The 18149-nt window shown below is 49.2% G+C and overlaps 1 protein-coding gene across 3 annotated transcripts in view; it reads left to right on the forward strand.

The window, feature by feature from the left end:
* SEZ6L (seizure related 6 homolog like) overlaps positions 1 to 13877 on the forward strand; it is a 176257-nt gene extending 162380 nt beyond the window's left edge. Inside the window, exons 12-17 of one of the 3 annotated variants that reach the window (XM_075898883.1) lie at positions 293 to 484; positions 5091 to 5285; positions 7317 to 7349; positions 7762 to 7873; positions 8228 to 8330; positions 11752 to 13877. In XM_075898883.1, coding sequence (XP_075754998.1) covers positions 293 to 484; positions 5091 to 5285; positions 7317 to 7349; positions 7762 to 7873; positions 8228 to 8330; positions 11752 to 11781 — 665 coding nt within the window. In that variant the 3' untranslated portion in view covers positions 11782 to 13877. Of the gene's footprint in view, positions 1 to 292; positions 485 to 5090; positions 5286 to 7316; positions 7350 to 7758; positions 7874 to 8227; positions 8331 to 11751 lie in introns of all 3 variants that reach the window. The other 2 variants (XM_075898882.1, XM_075898884.1) reach the window with 2 other exon arrangements.
* The last annotated feature ends 4272 nt before the right edge of the window (positions 13878 to 18149 follow it).

Raw genomic sequence — 18149 nt, forward strand, 5'->3', positions numbered from 1 at the left:
GTTCACAGTCCCCTTGGCCCATTGAGGCCAATGCACTGGGCTTGCCTTTCACATCTCTGGTCTGGAGATCAGACCCATTTAATGTCAGACTGCATGTGAAATGGGAGCCGTTTGCACTGAACACGTGCTGAACACAACGTTTTCCAACCTCTGTCGTGTGATTTTGACAGTAGACTCCACACCAGGTCCATTTCCGAGCTACCATCTGTTTATTTGCCCCCACTGCCTGCCTTCCTGCTTTGTTGCTTCTCCTATTCCATGCTGAGAAGTCACAGAACCTGTTTGTCTCTAGTTATGTACTGCACAGACCCCGGGGAAGTGGACCACTCCACCCGTTTAATTTCTGACCCGGTGCTGCTGGTTGGAACCACCATCCAATACACGTGTGACCCAGGGTTTGTACTGGAAGGAAGCTCTCTTCTGACATGTTACAGCCGGGAAACAGGAACGCCAATCTGGACATCAAGGCTCCCACACTGTGTCTGTAAGTTGGGCTCCGTTCTCTGGGGTGTTGCAACTATTTCTCCTCTCCTACCAGCAGTGCAGCTTTACTCCTTGGTATCTGAATTGATTTGCAAGTTTCCCATTGACAATTCACAGCCCCAGGGCCAAGCAGTGAATGGGCCCAGCAGACAGTTCATTCTGTAAGTACCAGACATACTGAGCCAGGCATCAGAAAGAATTGTACCTCTTCTCCCAGCTCCAGTGTCCTCCAGGCTCTTTCTTCCTTTCAACAGCCTTTTAAGAATAGCCACAGATGCTCTGTACACTGAAGGCTCCATTGTCCCCACCCATCCATCCAGCAGGCTCTTTCTTCCTGGCCAGAAGTATGAAGTGCCCCAGTACCTACACACCAGCAATTCAGAGTAGTTTATTGCAATTCAAATAAACATGGTCTAGAGCCAGAGAGTAAGTAAAAGTTGACGAGCAGCCACATAATAGAAACACCACAGCAAAGCAGGCAGCTCCTGTTGCTGCAGTCCCTCCAGGGGGTTTGTTCTATGCTCCCCCCTTTTAATTGGCAGGGAGCTGGGTTCTCGATCGGGTGTCATCCCATCTCCCTGCAGGGGTGCAACCAGCTTCTGGCCCTGCATGCTTATGATTGATGGACTGCCATCATGGAAGGCAGGGGAAGAGAATGCACCTAATGTCTTCCCAACTCAGCAGCACCTACTCCTGACCCAGAACAAAGGCCACCCAAGCTGTGTGCTGGCTGTTCCCATCAAAACTCCCAAGCCCTCTTGTCAGAAAGAGCCACCTTGTTTTCATGTTACAGCAGGCCTGGGCAAAATATGGCCCATGGGCCGGATGCAGCCCGCCAAGCCACCAGATCCGGCACACAGACACAGCGGGGAGGCCCAGGCAGACTCCCCTGCCTGTTTCACAGCCCTGCACACTGCTCAGAAAAGCGGCTGCGGGGCCATTTCTCTTTCAAAACTGTGATCCTGGAGGGGTGGGGGAAAACTTCAGGCACTGTCCCCACCCCCTGCACAATCCCATTGGCCAGAGTCTGACCAGAAACTGGCCAATGGGAGCTGCCAGTCTGAATAACAAGCAGCACACAAAGCACCATGCCCCCTCCCCTCCAGCTCAGTTATTCACACAAGCACATGGCCATGCAGCCTGTGCAGGCATGGGGCAGGCAGGCTGGCTGGCTGAGAAACATTTTAAGCTCTGCAAGCCTTAGCTCTGCAGGCAGGCAGGCTGGTTGGGATGCTGGTAAGTCTCTTGGCCAGAGCCTGCTTCTGGCACCTCAGCCCCTCCCTTTCCCAACCTTCTGTCCCCTTCCTGCACCCATAACCCCTTCCAGATCTGGCTCCCCAATTCTCTGCCCCAGATCACAAACCCCTCCAGCCCCAGGTCACATCCCAAACTCCTGCACCCCAATCCTCTACCCTTGGTCACAACCGCCTCCATTCAAACTCCCTCCCAGACTCCACACTCCCTCCTGCACCCCAGTCCCTTACCTCAATTTCCCTTCTGCACCCAACCTCCATCCCAGACCCTGCATCTTCTCCATTAATATCATGGAAGTGTGTGGCCCGCGACCACTTTCCAAAATCTTGCAGTGGCCCCCCATAAAAAATGATTGCCCCACCCCTGTATTACAAGGTTCAAAATCCACCCATTTCCCAGTTTTTCACCTTTTGTCACTACTGCCACTTCCAAACGAGGTGCAGTCTCACCACTCCTTGCCATGTCAGTGGCCGAAATGTTAGAAAAGGGTCCAAAAGATGCCTGCCATTGTGTGTGCAAGAAAGAAAGAGGCCCTACATTTTTTAAAAAAAGGCCCTACTCCATGAAAATGGTTTTGAAATCTTCCAAGCAGTGCGAGCTCCCAGTGACTCCACCCAGGGGAGGTATTCCTCTCACCTAGGGAGCACACTGCCTCCCTGAGCCAGTGCCCTTGCCCCTGCAGGCACGCTTCTCTGGCAGAAAGTGACCACTCTTCCCTTCGGTGACCCAGCCAGGCCTCCCTGGCACCAGGTATCACCAGCCCCAGCTATCTAGGCCCCAAAGTACATGGGACTAACTTAAAAATCATGACCAATTTAAAGAATGATGACTGGGGGGCGGTCTTTTTATTGGCTGCCAGGCCTTCGGAAAAATGCAAGCTGAGATGGCCACATTATCACTTGGGTCTGGGAGCTGGGGCTTTCAAGAGAAAAGCCAAATACCATGGAGACATGATGAAATTACACAGAGCACTGCCTATCGCTTCTCAGCTGTTCTTCCTCCCGGGGGTCACTCAGAGGCCATGTCGCGTAACGGGGGACCAGGGTGCTGGGAGATGCATGCGCACCTGTCGTTTGCCAGGAAGGGTCTTCCAATATGGCCCCGCTCTAGCTCCTGCAGAATATAACCCCAGTGCCATCAATGGGGAGTTTCCTTTAGCTAGAGGGGGCCTGTAATTTGGGAGTGGAAGATCCTGAAGTCTCCAGGCAGTTGTGCAACCCTGAGCTCCGTACATGAGGGAGCTAGTGGGAAGGTAAGAGCGCTGACATGCCTCTTGCTACTGCCTGTCTCCTTGCTTTTAGCATGCTCCCAACACAGGGGTGAGCCTTTGCCTGGCAGAGGCTGGGCTAGGCAGTGAGTCATGGCAAATGTCACCTCCCCGGGCTGGTGTTCTGTAGCCACTGTCATTTGTCCAGAGCCATCACTGCCTTTCCAGAGTCCTCTGCTCTGTCTGGCACTGTGGTGAGTGCACGGTACAGGGGCAGCCCCTCTGGCTTGACCTGCCGCCAGATATACTGGTGCTGGGTGAACACCCCACCTAGGGAGAGGCCAGGGTGTGGCTTATCCCCTACTTCAGCCCCCTTCCGAACCAGGTTAAAATGAAACCAGAAATCAAATTGAAAGTACCTTCATCCCAACTGCACGCCCTCACCCAGCCTGGCCCTGGACCAGGACTGCTCTTCCATGAGGGCGGCTGCCCCAGAGCCTCAGACTGCCCAGCGCATGTCCGCAGGGCTCCTGGCGCCTTTCCAGGATACTCAGAATGCCACCAAGAGCACTGCCTAAGAGCTGACTGTGCCAACGACCCACTCGCTTGCAACCTGCCTTCTCCATGCAGCAAGGAGTCTCTACCCCTCGGCTGGATACTTAGCACAAGGGAGCTTTCCCCGTGAATGTTTGGGTTTAGAGCGAGAGGCGAGGCGGGCAACGTAATGTCTTTTACTGGACCCGCTTCTGTTGGTGAAAGAGATGAGCTCTCCAGACACAAGGCAAGCCCATCCATGAGGATAAATGCAAGGTGGGATAGGTAGTTTAGTGCTAGTCGTTAGCATATACTCTAAGAGCCTACTGGTTAACTCCTCTGCAGCCATAGGATCAAAAGAAAAGTCGAGGGGCTAAAGATTGTAAACAGTTGTGTGTAAAGCCAAGGAAAAGCTTTGGGCCAGATCCTCAGCTGGTGTCAATTGGCTGGCACTCCATTGTGGTCAACGAGGTGAAGTATCTTTGCATACACACTGCCCAATTGGGTGGGTTCATTGGCAGGGCTGCCTGCTCTCAGTCTCTCATGGCTTCTCCCTGTAGAATGCCCCCTCTGTCTTGTCTGAAACCTCATCTGTCCTGGGAGTTTGCTGTCTCAAGAAGCTTCAATGCCCTTCCCTGGCCCCATCGTCCTCTGAGCTGAGGCAAGACCCTGTCTGACAAGTCCCTTTTCTTTATCTCTCTGGTGCAATGATAGAGAACAGTGATGCTAACTGATTGCCAGAGAGCTTGGATGTCCCCTCATGGAATTACCACTTCAGCTACCACTATTGCCTATGGGAATGAGTCTGTGCCCAGCTCTGGAGTGTGTCTGTAGTTTCATGTTGCTGGTGGCTGGAATGAGTTCCCTAGGGAAGTGATGGAATCTCCATCCCTAGAGGTGTTTAAGTCCTGGATTGACAAAGCCCTGGCTGGGATGGTTTAGTTGGGATTGGTCCTGCCTTGGGCAGGGAGAAGGATGAGATGACTTTTGAGGTCTCTTCCAGCCCTAATCTTAAATGATTCCATGACTGTCTAAAATCAGTATGCTGGGTTGTAGCTGTGTCTGTTCCCAGATGTTAGCAAAACAAGGTGGATGCAATACAGGTGGGACTTCTCTGGTCCAGCACCCTCAAGACCCGAGCAGTTCCAAACCACTGAGTTGCTTGACCAGGGGGAAGGGGGTCAAGGATCCCCTCCCAGCCACTTGCTCCACTGCCTCCAGCCCAGCCGAACTGTGCTCCCCACTGCCAGCCCAGCCCCTGAACCTGGCCAACTGGGGTTCTCTGGCACAGCAATATCCATAGTCCTGCCGGACCATAGATTTTGCCAGACCAGAGAATCCTGGATTTTAGAGGCTCATCCTGTATCTTTTACTGGACCACCTTCTGCTGCTGAATCCCAGAACATGCAAGAGAGCTCAGTGCACAAAGTTCACCTGTTCAGATACTTGACAGCTGTTGAACAGCTTTGCCTGGCATGCTGCTCCTCTTTAACCAAATCAGTCCAGCCATTACTGGGGCTGTGGCTTAGATCCACAGAGTACTGGGCTGACAGATAAGTAAGAGCTCGGGGAGGCAGAAAATGTGACTCATTCTGGGGATGTTTCTTTTCAGCTGAAGAGTCTCTTGCCTGTGATAATCCAGGGTTACCTGAAAATGGCTACCAGATACTCTACAAACGACTTTACCTGCCAGGCGAATCCCTGACATTTATGTGTTATGAAGGCTTTGAGCTAATGGGCGAGGTTACTATCAAATGCACTCTGGGCCAGCCATCCCATTGGAGTGGACCCCTGCCCATCTGCAAAGGTAAGGCGCTCTCCAGAGACAACTAGAAAACAAAGCCACACATTGAGAAGGGGCCAGGAAGCCACAGGGATTGTGCACGCCAGAGAATTAACTTTGAGATTTATCCCCCTCCTCAGCAGAGCACCTCACTGCTGCTGCTGCACCTTACTTCAGAGATCCTGCTGCTGTTGTACCATCAGCCCTGAAAACAAAAGCCTCTCCAGCTGTCACCTAGGCTCTCTGAAGCATTGGCATAGTGGGGGTTCTAACCAGGGGCATCCAAGATTTCCATGGCTGTTGCGGATTTAACTTTAAAAGGTTCTGCTCACCAAAGGAGGGAGAATCCATCTTAACACCTTTCTAATAACTGTATTGGAAGCTACTAACTAGCAGAAATTGCCTAGCAGGGATGCAGAAGGGGTTGGGGGAAGCAGAAATGGTCCCCAAAATTTCCAAAGGGGTCTGGATTCTGCCCCAAGTCCTGTGAACTCTTTGTTCCTGCAGTTAACATTTATCTACATGTATCATCATGGCTTTGTCTTTGGTCACGAGTTGATGACAATGGCCATCAACCTTGGTCCAGAGGAAGAAGTGGGTCTGGCCCACGAAAGCTCATCACCTATTAAACCATCTTGTTAGTCTTTAAAGTGCTACATAGTCCTGTTTTTTGTTTCAGCTACACCAGACTAACACGGCTACATTTCTATCACTGTTCACCAGTTTTTAGTTTGTGTATGTTTCAAGGACACAAAGAAGGACTTCTGGGTTATACTTTAAACTGCAGGGAACCCTCTTAATGTCTTGTGGCTTGTACAGCACAAGTGTCCCTGGAACAGCAATGTCTTTCCAGCTGTTTGCAGATTTCTGAGGAAAGGATCAGGATCCCCCTGGTCCTGATACACTGCTTTGCAGCTGATTTGCCCTGTTGTTATATGACACTGGCTGTAAGGCCAGTCCTAGAATGCCTTCAGTGGTGAGGACAAGCCAAAAGTATCCTGAAGGCTCTGTGTTGGCAGCACAGTTTGGGGTTTGTGCAGGGAAGCAGAGACCCCAAATTGTAGGACACCACATGCCCATGTACTGAGGGAAGAAACCTCTGTGGTGTGTCACTGCAAAGGACAGGGTGTGGGTGTGCAGGGTGTTGTCATTGGTGTAAATGGAAGGGAAAGTGAGAAGGATGCATGGACAGAGGGACATTCATGTAGGATGCCCACCACAACTTTGTTCTTCTCTGCCCTGAAATAAGGACAAGAAGTCATTCAATGCAATTGGAAGGCAGCAAATTTCAAGTTTTCCACTCCAGCTTCCAGCCCATCTGAAGAAGTGGGTTGTGCCCATGAAAGCTCTTGATGATCTTTCTTTCTTTCTTTGTGGGCACAACCCACTTCTTCAGATGTGCTGGAAGCTGGTGTGGAAAACTTGAAATTTGCTGGCTTCCAATTGCATTGAATGTCCTCTTGTTCTTATTTTAGGGCAGTATTTTAGGGCAATATATATATTGTTCATCTCTAAGGTGCCGCAGCACCACTCCTTTTTAAAGCAAATTTAAAGCTGATGCAAGGAAATCTCCTTTTACTTAATCTGGGATTGGCCTTTGGATCACGTTATCACAAGATACCATTGGGGCCAAGAGCAAACCAGGGTTCAAGAAAGAAACAGACACGGATATGGATAATGACTGCAGCCAGTTACATTAGGCAAGGCTGAAAATATTAATGAAGGTTGCAGGAAATATCCCCTAAGGGCAAGTTATTCCATAGTCACCCACTCTGGGCTTTCCAGCATCTTTCTTGGAAGCATTTGAAACAAGCCACTCTTGGGGAAAAGAGCAGAGGAGATGCCCATCAGAAATCCCTATGAGATTGCTCAGTGAGCTTTCCTTGGAGGGAGAGAGCCAGGGGGGTTGGGAAAGTTCTTTTGACTAGTTCTTATTTCTGGCCTGGGACACTTGAGTTTTCACCAAGAGGGAAAACAGTGAATTCCTCTGAGGGAAATATGGGTATTGTTCATGTTTCACATGGGGCAGCCAACAATTCCCAATTTCTCTTGCAGTGAATCAAGACAGTTTTGAACACGCCTTAGAAGGTGAGTGAAATGCCTTTGCTGGAAAATCCCAGTACAGCCTAGCACATTGACTGGCACCTCTCTCCGGAGAGCCATAGCTCCTACCTTTGGTGGGACAATGAAAACAAATGTGCAACACGTACGCACTGCAGCATTGACGCTGCTTGGCAGTTCAGAGGTTAGAGATGGTGGGATGCATCTGGGCTGAGCACGCTGCATGGGAGGGTGTCACTGGTCTCAAAAACCTTCCCTTAGCACATGAATCTCCAATGGGTAGGAATTTTGGGGAGATCCTCGGAGCAGGGTCTTTGAGTACTTGCAGTATCCACTGGGGCCTGCAGCGGGGACCACTAGATCACAATTGCAGAGCCGCAAGGAGGAAATCTCAAATGCTTGGCCTATGGGAACATAATTAATATTGTGTTTTCAGTAGCAGAAGCTGCCGCGGAGACATCGCTGGAAGGGGGAAACATGGCGCTAGCCATATTCATCCCAGTGCTGGTCATTTCTCTCCTGCTGGGAGGTGCCTACATCTACATCACAAGGTGAGGACGCACCACGAGAGCCACATGGGTGCTTCTCCGGGGCCTCTACGCCGGGGTCTCAGAGCTCGTGGCAAGCAGCAGTTCATAAGCCTCCCGGTGCCATTTGGGGCAGTGCGGTGTTCCTCCTAAAGCCAGGACGCTTAGAAGCGTGAGCACCAGCAGGGAGTAATTTCAGTGCTGAGCAGCACAGGGTGGAGGGAGAGCAAAGAGGAATGGGCAATTTGGGAGCATGAACGTGGGCTGCCTTGCTCGCTGCCTGTCGGTGACTCCACACTCCAGGGGCACAGGTGGTAGGGCTCCGCCTTGTTCCAACACAACAAGGGGACTTTTCTCTCTCGCTTCACTTTCCCTCAGATGTCGGTACTACTCCAACTTGCGCCTGCCCCTCATGTACTCCCACCCGTACAGCCAGATCACCGTAGAGACCGAGTTTGACAACCCGATCTACGAGACAGGGGTGAGTTGGCCTTTCCCGGTCCAGTTCTCTCCACCCGCACTTTACATTCAGTAGCAGCGATGCCTTGGCACAGACTCACAGCAAATGGGACGCTGACGAACCCCCGAAGGCCCCTCATGAGAGAACACCTCCGCTTCTTTCCCTCCGTGCCACGGTGTGCAAATGGTGCCATGGGTCAGCCAGAAAGTCAGTCTCTGGGGGAGTTTCAGTAGCACTGGCATTTCCACCCCCACACTGGGGACAGGGTGAGCCAGACAATCTGGGCTCAGAGAAAGGGGACTGTAGAGGTTAGCCAAGGAGGTCTGACAGGAGTCACTCTGGTTGTCTCTTTTCCTACCACAAACCCTGGGGGAGCTTCTGGTCAAACCCTCTGAGCAGTGTATTTACAGTGCTCTGTGCACCACCCTTACAACTGTGTGTACACTAGCAGTCGTTAGCTCACTCAGCCGAGGAGAGAGAGCCAGCCAGATAGGATCTTCTCCCTGAAAGCTCTCTCCTGGCTCTGACTCGGCAAGCCTGCCATCCTCTAGTGCCCCCGCAGACTTCCTTCCAGGCCTGTGCTGCCAGCTGGGCTGATGACCCATGGTTCTCTCCAGTCTCCCCTCCTCCTCTCCCCGAATCTCTCAGGTCCAGTTCTGCCTCTCAGGTTTGCTCTGGGGCAAGGGAACTGTCATGCCGGGATCACGGTGCTGGTCCAGCTGCTGTCGCCCAGCAGGGTCTGGCAAAGGCAGATGCAGAGGAAGCCATTTTGGGACTACTTGGCCTTGCAGAGCTGGGAAAGAGGAAGCCACTGAGCCATAAAATGGAGTCACAGGGATCCCTGAGAGCCTCCCAGAGTGTGCCACCCAGAGACAGAATAGCTTTGTGCAAGCTGCCAGGCCACAATGGCACTGCGCTGGCTCATGCTAATGGTAGAGTTTGTTCAGTGCAGCTCCCTCCCAGCTGCTACAAGGGTTGTCTAGGGAATCCAGAGGCTGCAAGATACTACCCAAGGGTAGAAGAGGTGCCAGCTTAATGCAGGGGTGTTGCCTTTATTTACCTCATACACGCCAGGTGGCTACTGGGCTCCCCTCTCCTGGCCCTGGAGGGAGTAAGACTCCTTTGCGCATGGCTAGGACCCCCAGCCCCGCTCACAGCTGAGGTAAAATGTGAGCAGTGTGAGTGGACCTACACAGTCTGCTCTGCGGTGATGTAATAGACACACTGACGGGCCAGGACAAAAGTTACATTGCCCTAAACTCCCCGAGAGTGTCTCTGAGCTACGCCAAGTACTGGGGGAATTGCGGGGCCTGCTGGAAATACCTCCGCTGTCTCACTCTATGGCTTCCCTCTAACCTCAAGCTAGGAGAGGGCCAGGTCCTGCCCCTGATCCCATGATATTCAAGAGAAGTGGGTTGAGAGTGGAGGGTGCTCCACAGTTCACAAGACCAAGCTCCTAGTTCCATGGCAGGATGACGGTCCTGTCTGAGCAGACAGGTGTGCGTCTGGGGGCATGAGAAACAGAGCAGTGCCTTGGAGTGAGTTTATCATGAGTCTCGCCATATTTAGGATTTGGCACAGAGCCCCAGCTCCCAGTGGCAATGGAGAATCTCAGCTTTTAAAGCAGGGGTGGGCAATAATTTTTGAAAGGGGGCCACTTCACAAATTTCAGAAGTGTCCGTGGCCGACCCAGAAAGGGTGGGGGCTCGGGCGGAAGGGATGGGCCATGTGCTATGAAAAGATGCCAATATGTTTTTTACACAACAAAGTAATTAAAATGTAATAATAATTAACGGCATACAACATTATCCAAAGATTATCATAGAAGGCAACACTTGTAAAAATTGTAATAAGACTAACAGGTTGAGAACACTTGTAACATTTGTAATAACTACAACATTAACACTAACCATAGGGCACTGAAAATTAGTACTTAGTCCTGCCATGAGTGTAGGGGACTAAACTAAATGACTTTGAGGCCCCTTCCAGACCTATGATTCCATGAAATAGTAACAAAGTCCCTGTTTTTCCTCCCCCCACACTAAGTATATTCAGTTAGGTTTTATGGGTTACAAAAGGTTCCCCCACTTGACTATAAAAGTGGCATCTCGGTATTTTTATCAAAACCAGTTATAAAGAAATGGGGTGGTTATTGGGCAATCCAAAGGGATCCTGTGTCTCTGGCAATGTGCTAGAGGTGCTGGGAGCTGTAAACCCTTTTAGCTATTTCGATTTAAAGGATTCTGGTGTTCTCCATGCTGCTAGGCACGCTTTGCCTGACAGGCGCTGGGAAGGTGCCAGCCCTTTAAATAGAAACACTTAAAAGGGCTCACAACTCCCCCAGCCTCTAATGCAGTTGCTAGGGAGTCAGAGATTCAAGCTCTTTTAAGGCTTGTTGCCTTCCCTGCGCCTGTCGGGCAACGCTTGCCTAGCAGCCCCGGGGAACAGGAGAGCCCTTTAAATAGAAACAGCTGGCGTCTCCAGCAGCACTGCTAGAGGTGCAGGAACTGCGAGCCCTCTCAGCTGTTTCTATTTCAAGGGCTCTCCCGTTCCTCAAAGCTGCTAGGCAAGCGTTGCCTGACAGGTGTGGGGAAGGGGCCAGCCCTTTACACAGAAACAGCTGAAAGGGCTCCCAGCTCCCCTGCCTCTCCCAGCCCTTCCCACTGCTTCTGCTTGAAGGGCTTGAGCCTTCCCGCTGCTGCCAGGCAACCCGTTTCCTAGCAGCTGCGAGGAACAGGAGAGCCCTTGAAATACAAACAGTTAAAAGAGCTCGCAGCTCCCCCGGCCTCTAGCGCGTTGCTAGGGAGCCAGAGATGCCCGCCCATTCAACGGTTTCTATTTAAGGGGCTTGCGCCTTCCCCTCCCCTGCTGCCCAAGGCTGGAGAAGACAGGAGCCCTTTAAATAGAAGCAGTTAGAAGGGCTCTCGCCCCTCTCCCACTCCCCGATCTGGCCCTCTGAGAGGCTTTTGCCCACCCCTGGTTTAAAGTCACCTTCCAGTCCTCATGGTTGTGAAGTAAAATGTGACCTAAAGACTCCAGAGCCAGAACACAGAACAAAAGACCACAAATGTATTACTGGTTTAAAAACCATGATCTTTAAACCAATCTCATGATTTTGGGGGCCTGATTTATTGCTTCTGAATGTCCAGGGTTGTCTCCAGGAGAAAACTGTACTTAACAACAAACTGGTTTAGAGATGGTGCTAGTTAAATTCACACATCCTTTTTGCATGGGCACTTTTAAATGGATATCAAAGGTAGACACCAGCAACTTTGAGCCCTTTCTCTACATCCATTTCTAAACCAATTTAATGAAATCAAACCTGTTTTCTTGCGTTGTTAAGGCCCAAGTGTCATCTGGGTCTGATCTCATACAGACAAGCGCTAATTAATCAGTGTGGAAACCCAGCCATTCCTTTAAACATGTTTCTTCTTCTTTTTAGGAAACCAGAGAATATGAAGTTTCAATATAAAGACAGCGGTACGAGAGTCTCCAAATGGGAACTTAATTCACTCCAATAGACCTTCCTCAGTAACTAATCCAGAGACCACGTGGAGTTTAATTGGAATCCTGGACCTATTGTTGTCTTTCCTTTTGCCTCTTTATTGATAATTTCACTGTTTTCTTCACTGTATTTATTCTATTTAACTTGAGCTAGGTGTGTTCAAAGTGGTACCAGCAGGCTGTGCTCCGCTCCCAGGGGTACCCAGGGCAGAGCTCCTAGGCCACATATGAAGGTGGGGAGGTGCAGGGAGCAGCTGGCCCCATCCTGCAGCAGTGACAGTCTGACAGTCTCCTACTCTGCATTGGCCATACACAAAGTGATTTTACAGTTTTTATGTTGTTAAAAATAAAAATGTCTCCATGCAAGAGCCTGCAGCTAACTGCCAAGGGCTGGGTTAGATGCAGTGCTTGACTCCTGGGTCTTATCCACAGAGTGTCCTTATGGGCACTGCCCTAAGCCTAACTACTGCCCACATATTTCCGGTTCTCCTAGAGTTTGATCAGGCATCTAGTGCTACGCTCGCTCCGATTCAAAGATCAGTGAGGAGAGGGAACAGCCTCTCCCCTGGGGCCCATCTCAGGAGAGTTGCCAGACAGATACAGAGGGATGCCCTCAGATGTCTGGGGAGAAAGGGGGAACAGCAACCAAACAAGCAAACAATTTGTTTTGAATCCTGGAGAGGCACATAAAAGAATACATGAGCTGCAGAGACGCATTCGCTTGTGCAACCAGTGATTGTTAAGCACATCAGAGACCATGGTTGCATTGCAAAAGAACATGGTAAAATCCTCTAGGGCAGTGTTTCCACTATACTGGGAACAAACAGGTTTGCATGTCTTCTGCTCACACCTGTTAGTGCTCTAATAACATCTACTGTGGCCATTGCAAGGAAAACCCAAATCTCTCTCAAAGTCTGAGTTCAGCTTTTGCCCCTCTTTACAGTAAGTATCTCAGGGTAATAACAGTGGAATACAGGACCCTAGCATGCTCTGGTGCATTCACCTTTCAGGGTTATGGTGCCCTCATGCAACTGTAGGAGTCCACTGTTCTTCTGGAATAGTTCTCTGGGAAGGGCAGGTGGAATGATTATTTAGCCACAGCTCAGAGGCAGTTTGCATCCCCAGAGCATGCAACACCAGCAGAGAAAGACTTTATCGCAGTAAGCAACCCACCATGTTCCTGTTGTTCCAAACCCCATCCCAGGTTGCTGCCACCAATCTGTGCAGAAAATAGTGTCCAATAAGCACTGACTATAAGTCCTGACTGTCCAGCTTCGAGCTAAGAATGGGAAATCACCTAGATTTACACTCCACTTGTGAGTCAGGCTTGGGCCTACCCCTGCTGGAGGAGAATAGTGGGGTCACTGTAGGGAAGAAAGGTAGCAAGCATACCAGGACTCCAGCGCAGGAGACCAATCACTGGACTGGAGGAACATAGCAGCCAAAATAGAGCCGTTAGTAGCCACTTCCATCTTGATCTAACCTTGTGACAACTGGCATACAAACACCATGTTCATACTCTTTTGTTCTGGAGAATAATGTGTTTGCATCTAACAAAACAAATGTTCACATGTTTTTGTTCCATGGAAACATGGAAATTCCAAAAAGGTTCCATTGACTTAGTTACCACTACTGCCCTTCAACAAATCGGGGATTATGCAGGACGATTCTTGCTCACACTGGAGGGACAGTGACATTGTTGATGTTTCTTTGGCTGCTGGTGTCTATCTTCTGTCTTTGTAGAATGGCAGTTGTAACCCTGACCATTTTTCCAAGTCTATCTTAGATCAGAGAAAGCTAGTGCATCTCTGCAGTTGTATGACTGAGACATTGGATTTTTTTTCCTTTGAAAAGAAAAACAAACAACTGAATGTGTATTTGTAATTTGTAAAGGTTAAAAAAAAAGAAAAACGAAAAAAAAAGGTGCCAACTATGTACTGGGCATTTCATTTCTGTTCATACATGTCTGTTTTTATAAGAACAATGTGAAAATTGTTGGGATTAAATATTTTTGAACATGATACAATACTTCCATGAGAAGCTCTAGAGTAACCTTAATACAAATTGTACTGTATTTTTTAATGGTTGACAATAAGTGTAACACAGATAAGCCTGTGTTACGTGCTGCATACCCTTCAACTCTATCTGCCATGTGACCGGCAAGTCTCCATGGTAACACACACCCCTCCAGTTTAGAGACAGACCCTGAAACATGCTTGAATGAGTCTGATCTGAAATGAGTGAGTAGCGCGTAAGATTCTGCGTGGGCACAAGCAGTGACAGTCAATGTGCTGGGCCCACCTCAGAGTACTTCTGCTGTGGGATTTCTCTCCAGGAAACAGAGACAGGTTATGCCCTGCAGCAGGCAAGCCTTGTGGCTCCCAGGTGCGTGTAAGGGATCGATTCTGGTCCTTCAGAAGTCACAGGGATGAGATTTGGCTCTCTTTGGTCTCCAAAGCCTAACCAGCCCAAATGGGACTTAAATGTGGTTTTACAGACAACAGAGAAGCAAATCTCTTCCATTTCCCCCTGGAAAGAAATATAGGAGCAATGTGCTGCCTTTAGAACAAGCCTGCATCAGAGCATCAGGGCAGACAGACGAATGGCAGGTAACCAGGAACGGAAGCAATCCCTTATTTAGTTGCTGTTTCCTTTCTATACATACATCAGTACTATAGGACAAAGAGGAGGAAGGACTCATGGCAGCTCACTTTAAAATGCCTTCCCTTGCCTCCAGCTGTATTACCGAAGTGCATTATGTAGCATGTCAAACCAAGCCTTCCGACTAAGGGAAGAAAATGGACCCGATCAAAACCATCGATTTTTGAGGGCACAGCGTCGCTGCATGGGTGGGCTGGGCTCATCTAGATGTCGTTTCCACTGACTGAGGAATGGGCAGAAATTCCAGCCCTGCAGTAAGTATGCCCCACTCCCAGGGAAGAGAAGGGGACACACCTCTGTTTCTTGGGCTGGTTTAGCTGTGGATCTCTTACATTAGCTTTTTGTCCAGGAGCAGAATGAAAGCATGTGGGAAATGAGACAAATGCTCTTGTCTCATTCATGATGAAAACAACAGACTTTTCCCTGGTCGTCTTGATGCTATGTCTGTTGAACTTCATAATGTCTTGACTCATGGGGCAGGGAGACGTTTCTGGAAGACAACCTGGCCAAAACAGTCCAGCCCCATGGGATCAGAGATTTGCAATAGAACTGACAGAGTCCAGGACTTTCTCCTCTGCTAGGGTGCTGGTTTGGGTGCAGAGTTCGGAGTATCTGCCAATGGAGCACACACTCCACAAGATCCATGCCTCTGCAGTCAAGGAGTTCTCAGTTCCCAGACTCTGTCTGAACATACATGATAGAGATCACTGACTGAGAACAATGCCAAGGAGCCAGACAGTAGAAAAATCCACAGGAAGACCTGGAGGGTCAGTAGAGATAAAGGAGATTGCCCTGAAGAGTAAGCATGTGACCAGCAGTACATTCAACACGACTGTTCTTGTAAGGGCAGAACAATGTAGGACACTCAGCCCACCTGATCCAAAGTCTGTCCTCATCCATGAACTCCTACCAACTTCACCGAGTTTTGAATCAGACTCTAAAAGCAGCCTGTTGGTTAGGGAGGGACAGCAAAGTGGCTAAGGCAAATTCCACCAGATTTTTTTGCTGTATTTACATTGGTCCCCATTTTGAACAGCCACTGTTTCAAAAACAAAATGGGACTGGATGGAAAAATAAAAACTTTTTTTTTTTTGGTTTGTTGATCTGGAGGCTTTAAATGGAGAAGAGGTACATGTGCAGAACCAGGGCATTCTAACGCACAGCTCACAGCATTCACTATATGACAGCGGGCACAATCCAAACTGTGCCACAGGTTTGCCTACTGTACTCTGTACATCTTCACAAGTGGGAGGCATGCAGGTAAACTACATAGCAGCTGCTCTCCTTACAACACCTCCTGATTTCTTCTGATCCCAGCAGTGAGACTATACTATTTTTGTTCACATGAACAATAAGGGATTTGTAAGGTGACATAAATGTATATTTTTCATGAAGGCAAACTACAATTTCTTAAATCCTATTCTTAAATCGGAATATGTAAAGAGATGCATTCCAGCAATTATAACGCTCCCTCTATATTAATGTACAAACATCCTTTAGTTCTGTCTATGGTACTGTACCCTGAGTGCAATAAATTCCTCATTTTGCATCAGGTCTGACCTTTCCTCATTTATACAGCTGCCAAGAATAACCATTTTCCCTTTTTGTGCCTCCTTCATATGAGGCTCTCAAAGTGCTGAATGAAAATTAATGAATCATGTCTTACAACCCCTATAAGTAGATACTTTTCTATCCCTTGTTTGCATATAGAGAAACGAAGGCACGGAAGAGTTGAGCATTTTACTCAGGGTCAGCTGGGAATAGAATTCAGGAGTCCTGTCTCCCAGTCCCAGGCTGTAATAACTTGGCACTGGAATCCATCCCATAACTTCTAATAAGTGTGGACAACAGGCATGTTGTTGCTGCTTTTGTAAGCTGGTGCTTTGCGCCTTTTTTATAGTCTGCTGGCTTCCAGGTTTGCTAAAAATACTCTGTGCTATACCCTGAAAAATAATGAATCTTGTGGGAGATGGCCCAATACAAAAACAAGGCAATTTGGCAGGCAGAATTATGCAATAGCTGATACGAAACTTGAGTAACAAAGAATTAAAGGAGAGTAATATAGTTAATGGGTTTATGGGAAAGAGATCTCGTCCGTCAAATGTGATATCTTTTTTAATGAGATAACGTTTGGTTGATAAAGATAATAGTATTGATATAATAGACTTCTGTAAGGTACTTGATTCCACACAGCGTTCTGATTTACAAAACTAAAATGGGACAAAATCAACATAGCACATATGAAATGGGTTAAAAGATGGTTAATTGATAAGCCTCAAAATGTGATTGCTAATGGGGCATCATTATTGAGTGAGAGTCTCCCAGGGATAGATGCTTAGCCCTACACTAGTTAACATTTTTATCCATGGTTAGGTTTGCAGATGACATAAAAGGTGAGCGGAATGCAAATAAAGCAGAGAGAGCTGGCAGATAAAGAGCAATCTGGCTCTGTTAGTAAGTGGAGCACAAACAGTGTGCTTTCATATGGAACTAAGAATGTGCACCATGCTTACAGGATGTGGGCTCGAGACTAAAAAGCAGGGAACGACTCTGTTACAGACTTGGGGGTTATGGTGGATAACCAGCGGCACATGAGTTCCCAGTGTGAGTCTGTGGCCAAAAAGGGACAGTGATTCTTGGACTTATAAACTGGGGAATCTTGAGTAGAAGTAGGATGGTTGTTAACTCCATGGGTGACTGCTGGGGAGGGACACCGTGGGAGCACCAGCCATAGGACTGCTCCCCCATGTGACTCCTCCCCATGCCACCCTAGCCTGGAGGAAGGCTGTCCCTAGGAGGATACAGGGCCCAGAATAACCCCCCCAGCTATCCCAGGCCTTGCCTCTTCCTGCCCATCCTGCTCCACTCCACCCCTTTCTCCAAGACCCACTCCTGCAATGCCCATACCCCCACGCACTCTTCATCACTTCCCCCAAGCTGCCTCCCCTGAGCAACACAGTCTGGGAGGCAGGCAGGATGCCTGGTGCTGGCAGCAGGGTTCAGGCACAGTGTTCCATGTAAGTTGAGCACTTGGGCAGCCACCCACAAGAGATTCAGGTGCCACCCTGCTAATAAGCAGGCCACCCACAGGGCTCACTGCTGGCAGCCTGTGTTTCTACTGGTGGTGCACATCCACACATGCCTCAGTACACAGAACAAAATTTATTCTGCGCATGGACGGAAACATGTGGAGGGAACAATTAGTTCCTTCCCTGCACTTACTGGCGACAGCAACAAGAAATAGAGCAACACAGCCCCAGCTCACTTCCATTTCCTGACGCTGGAGAGTGTGGGGGCTGATTCCATCCACTCCTGCAAGCCCTCTCCACTGAGTGATGCAGCTAAGAGCTGGGGAGCAGAACAAGCTCGGGCAGGGTCACTCCACTTCCCACTGGGCCTGACCTCTCTTGCTGGTGCTAGTCCCCTGGGTTCTCCTGGGCAGTTGCCCCAAACTATTCAATGATGACATGGCTCTGGCCACTTGCCCCTCCTTCCCAGTTAACTCTGTGTATGGCACTGGTGAGCCTGCAGCTGCAGCACTGTGCCCAGTTCTGGCATTGGCAGTTCATGGAGGCTGCAGATAAACAGGGTTCAGAGAAAGGCCCTGAGAATGACAAAAGGTTAGAAAACTTGTTGTCTAGTGATTGACTCTAACCACTCAATTGATGTAGTGTA

This window comes from Pelodiscus sinensis, chromosome 15 (assembly GCF_049634645.1).
Source record: "Pelodiscus sinensis isolate JC-2024 chromosome 15, ASM4963464v1, whole genome shotgun sequence".
In the NCBI taxonomy this organism is placed as follows: Eukaryota; Metazoa; Chordata; order Testudines; family Trionychidae; genus Pelodiscus; species Pelodiscus sinensis.